The 5,113-nt window shown below is 39.3% G+C and overlaps 1 protein-coding gene across 1 annotated transcript; it reads left to right on the top strand.

Annotated features, from left to right (window-relative positions):
• The first annotated feature begins 402 nt into the window (after nucleotides 1-402).
• LOC107596616 (NHP2-like protein 1) lies at nucleotides 403-3,192 on the top strand. Its single transcript, XM_016287373.1, has 3 exons — nucleotides 403-619; nucleotides 875-995; nucleotides 2,774-3,192. Exons 1-3 carry the CDS (start codon nucleotides 617-619, stop codon nucleotides 3,034-3,036), a joined length of 387 nt encoding a protein of 128 aa, XP_016142859.1. The 5' UTR covers nucleotides 403-616; the 3' UTR covers nucleotides 3,037-3,192.
• Nucleotides 3,193-5,113: the final 1,921 nt, after the last annotated feature.

Genomic DNA, 5,113 nt, shown 5'->3' with positions numbered 1-5,113 from the left:
TAAACATGTGCAAACAATATACTTGCTCTTGTGAATTTATTTGGATGTTAATTACATTGTGCGAGCTGTCTCTTTAATACCGCGTGGTTTATATACATGCTGCTGAAAACGCATCTCAAAGCCCGTTGCACACTGTTTCCAGGAAACATGTCGTTCAAACCGGAAACCGTAGCAAAACGGTGCACACCGTTTTGAGCTTGAACTTGCCCCGGGTTTTTTTTCGAAACCAGTGCTGAATTCGAGATGGGGGGAGTAGTTTATTCTATACATTTTTTAAATATTCTTCATAATATTTAACATTATATAAGGAACGTCTTTAAGCTCAAATGTAATTATGTTTCATAAAGATTTAAAAAAAAAATTAAAAAAAGACTGCCGGAAGTGGGTTAAATGAGCGCATGCGCAGTGTGCCGATCACAAACACGTGTTGTGAGTCGCCGGAGTGCTGAAGATCCTAGAGCTTCGCTGGTCATTAGAGTTATTTCTTTTGTTTATTTGCTAACCTCTAGACGTGTTTCTGTTTAGTTAAATAGTACTGTCCTCCGTGAAGCTCTTGCCGAGAGGACCTGTGTGTTTATAAGTTACGTTAGTCACTGATTAAAACACATCAAACACAATGGTGAGTATCACGTGTGGGGTTCTTTACTAGTTTAAGCTGTTGCTTCACGACATTCAGCGTGTAGCTAGTTGAATTTTACCTTCTGAAATGATAAGTGTTTATACATTGCACCTTATTTGAATGTGTTTAGACGCATGTGAGTGGTAGATCAGAATACCGTGTTATCAGACATCACGCAGATCATCAGTGTCGTTTGGTTAGCTCTCTGGAGTTGAGTGCTGATAACGCTTTGCTCTGTTTGTCATCTTAACACAGACTGAAGCTGAAGTGAACCCGAAAGCCTATCCTCTGGCAGACGCCACGCTCTCCAAAACCATTCTGGACCTGGTGCAGCAGGCGTCCAACTACAAGCAGTTGAGAAAGGGGGCAAATGAAGGTAAATAGCTCCGTTAACAATGCTTGCCCGTGCTATCACGGGTCCATTACTTCAACTTGTACAAATCCAAGTAATCACGCTTCTGCTTAATAACCTAAGTGTGTAATTTGTGCCCAACTAGGCTCATCAAGTGCAAGTGCACAGGTTTTTTTTTTTGATGGGTTGATTATCATTTATTCTGTTTTTAATTGTGTATATATTTGTTCATAGTATTTTATTTTATAACATTTTCTGAGCATCTTAAATGGTACGTTTGCTGATTTTCAACCAGCTTTGCATTGTTACAGCGTCGACAGTATAAGTAAATGAACATTGTGTACTTTTCCATGTTACCTGCACCAAGATATCCTCATTTTATTGTCAGCAAAAGTCCACCGGATGATGTAAAACATTCGGTAGACTTTGGACGGCTCCAGAGCTGCTGCTGCTTCTTTTTTTTTTTAACTACACAACTTCTGCCTTTATGTCAGGTGCATTGTGGGTGTTTCAGTTTACCTACTTTTTTTCACCACAGCTCTTTCCTTTAAAAAAAAAAAAAAAGAAGCATTTCTACTGCATAGACGGGCAACTTTTATTAAACACCCAGCAGTATATTACCCATTTAAAGGGGAGTGTTACAAGCTCTTGGTGCAAAAAGAAGATCTGTAAAGTTGCAAAGACTAAAGTCTCAAATCCAAAGAGATATTCTTTATAAAAGTTAAGAGTCAACCACGCCTACCTAAAACGGCTCGTTCTAACACGCCCCCACATGTCTACGTCACGATGTGGGAAGATTTGCATAACGCCGCTCAAATGTTCACGCAAAGAAAGAAGGCGTAACTTTTATTCTCTCTGTTGCCGCCGCTGCCATGTTGTGGAGCCGCTGTGTGTTTCGTTGTGAAAGCGAAACTACTTTGTTTGGTCTTCCAAAAGAGGACACGACTAGAAATCAGTGGTTAAGTTGTATTTACAACACTGTTCCAGAACAGTTCAACCCAAATATTCAGATGTGTGCTGCGCATTTTATGGAGGATGGATGAGGACTGTTTCCTGAACCAGTAGCCTAATGCGTCTGTGCTCAAAGGCTGTTTCTATAAAGTTGGGCAGTTCCAACTTTGCAAGAACAGTCTGGCGCTTCTGACTCACAGCCTGGAAGTATGTTTTTTTATATTTAAATAATTTGTCAATGATGATTCAAACGTGAGTTTTGAGCAGTGTAGAATAGGCTTGTTGTTTGTTATTTCTCCGATCACAAATGCAGACATGGTTTTATGTTTACGCAGCGTGATACGCAACGCGTAAAAAGACAGTATAAGTCATTATAAACCGTAATTATGTCCCGATTGGATGCAACACATGCCTCGCTTGTAATGGGTTTTATTGGTTTTGTCTCGTGTAGTGATGTCCGGATCGCGAACGAATCGTTCTATTTAACCGGATCTTCTTAGTGAACCGGTCGAACCAGTTCACCAACTCGATCTGAATCGTTTGAAACGGTTCGCGTCTCCAGTATGCACTAATCCACAAATGACTTAAGTTATTTGGTTTATAAACGTGCCTGACACCGCATAAACACATTTCATTACACCAAATACACAAAATAATGTTCTTTTTAGCAACGTCATATGACCCCATTAAAACTTGCCCTTTCAAGCTGTGTGGTTGAGAATGGGAAACAAAGTCAAAACAAAGCTTTAATCAGCGAAATGAGTGACTTGAGTGTAATTTCAAGTGACTAATTTTCTACATATTGTGAATGTTACTTTTGCCAGCTCTGATTTTTCATTTGTCTTCCACAGCCACCAAAACTCTTAACCGTGGGATTTCTGAGTTCATTGTGATGGCGGCTGATGCCGAACCTCTAGAGATCATCCTGCACCTGCCGCTGCTGTGTGAGGATAAGAACGTGCCGTATGTGTTTGTGCGCTCTAAACAGGCTCTTGGACGTGCATGTGGAGTGTCAAGACCAGTCATTGCCACATCAGTCACCATTAAGGAGGGATCGCAGCTGAAACCTCAGATTCAGTCTGTGCAGATGGCTATTGAAAGACTCCTAGTTTGAGCTCATACTTCCACATTTGTTTTCAGGTTTTATAAATGATTTCTTTGTACAATCCTTAAGGATTTTTCTTTTCTTTTTGTATGTTAGAATCAAACAATGTTGAGTGTGTTGTTCCTCAGCAATTGACAGCCGAAATAAAGTTCGGTTAAAATCAAATGATGATTTGTGTGGGTTGTTTGTGCTTGATAGATGTGCATACTACACATCTTACATTAATACATTGGCATTTTTAAAATGGAATTAAATAGTCGACCATTTTTCTGTTGTTACCTAATGCAAAGTGAAAAATGTTGCATGTCTTTTCCCCTCCATATAAATATAAAACTACAATAAATACTGTCAGATGTACACAAACAAAAGCAGACCATAATGAGTTGTGAATATTGTGAATGAAAAATTTGGTATATAAAATCAATACTGCAGGTTTTTGGTTCTATTATGTAATACTTATTTTCCCATGTAACGGCTGCAGGCATTCACAAATTATGCAACATTTGCATGATGTGTTACACGCACAAACTGTTTTTGGTTGAATTAAACTATTTTAACCTTTTTCAGTGTTTTATTCTAGATAACTTTCAGAAGCCATCTGAAATGAAAGTCAGCAAACATGAGGCATTTAATCTTACTGCCTATAAAATAAGAATCTGTTCAACAGACATTTTGCAAATGTCTATAGTGACATAAATATACTTTTTTCTTTTTTTCCGTGAAGTACTTAAAATCTAAGCGATTTACAAATAAGAACCAACGATTTTTATACTACATTTATGTTGTTTATAAATTGTTACATATCTTTGATGATAGATGACAATTGCCAGCCAGTGAGCTGCTAATCTAAAAAAGAAATATAAGATGCAACGTCACACATTCTGTTTATTTTTATGTAGATTTGTGCGCATTTAATATGACGACGTGTAATTGTCATGCCTTAACCATTAAGAAAGTCGCAGTTTAATTTAAAAAAAATTTTTTTTAGTTTTGTATGAAGAGTTTTTATTTTGATACAATGAGAAGGAAAATGCTCATTTGATTCTAGCGAACCACGTGACTGAGAAGCTAAAGTCCACAACAAACAGAGAAGTCTCAAGACAGACCGACGGACGGACAGACCGACAGACAGACCGACCGACAGACAGGCAGACCGACGGACAGACGGACAGACAGACGGACCGACCGACCGACACGACGTGTAATTGTCATGCCTTAACCATTAAGAAAGTCGCAGTTTATTTAGTTTTGTATGAAGAGTTTTTATTTTGATACAATGAGAAGGCAAATGCTCATTTGATTCTAGCGAACCACGTGACTGAGAAGCTAAAGTCCACAACAAACAGAGAAGTCTCAAGACAGACCGACGGACGGACGGACAGACCGACAGACAGACAGACCGACCGACAGGCAGACCGACAGACGGACAGACAGACGGACCGACCGACAGACAGGCAGACCGACAGACAGACCGACCGACAGACAGACCGACCGACCGACAGACAGGCAGACCGACAGACAGACAGACAGACAGACCGACCAACCGACCGACAGGCAGACCGACAGACAGACAGGCAGACCGACAGACAGACAGACCAACCGACAGACAGACAGGCAGACCGACAGACAGGCAGACCGACAGACAGACCGACCGACCGACAGACGGACAGACCGACAGACCGACAGGCAGACCGACAGACAGACAGACCGACAGACAGACGGACAGACTGACTGACAGACAGACCGACCGACCGACAGTGTTTGGACCACGACTTTGATTTGGTTTACAAAAGTTTTTCAAATATTAAGCAGTGAAGCAGATTTTTATTTTGTTTATTTTTTTTTTTTAAGGTAGTAAGGTTTTCTTTTCAAGAGTTTATGATTGTCTATATTGAATAGATTTTTTTGATGTATGAATTGAGTTTTTATTAATGACTTGGATGTAAAAAAAAAATCAGTAACAGTATACTGAAACCATTAAAGTAAAAAAATAATGACATTTTCCTTAGATACTTGATTCATATTGGAGATGTGTGTGTATATATATTTATATATGTGTGTGTGTATATATATATATATATATATA

Source organism: Sinocyclocheilus grahami, unplaced genomic scaffold (assembly GCF_001515645.1).
Source record: "Sinocyclocheilus grahami isolate Dianchi unplaced genomic scaffold, SAMN03320097.WGS_v1.1 scaffold221.1, whole genome shotgun sequence".
Lineage (NCBI taxonomy): Eukaryota > Metazoa > Chordata > Actinopteri > Cypriniformes > Cyprinidae > Sinocyclocheilus > Sinocyclocheilus grahami.
This window is presented reverse-complemented; position numbering and strand designations above follow the sequence as displayed.

Excerpts from the sequence above, each read along its gene's own strand:
- LOC107596616 (XM_016287373.1), top strand. Across the intron at positions 996-2,773 it reads GAGAAAGGGGGCAAATGAAG|CCACCAAAACTCTTAACCGT; the intron begins GTAAATAGCTCC and ends TGTCTTCCACAG.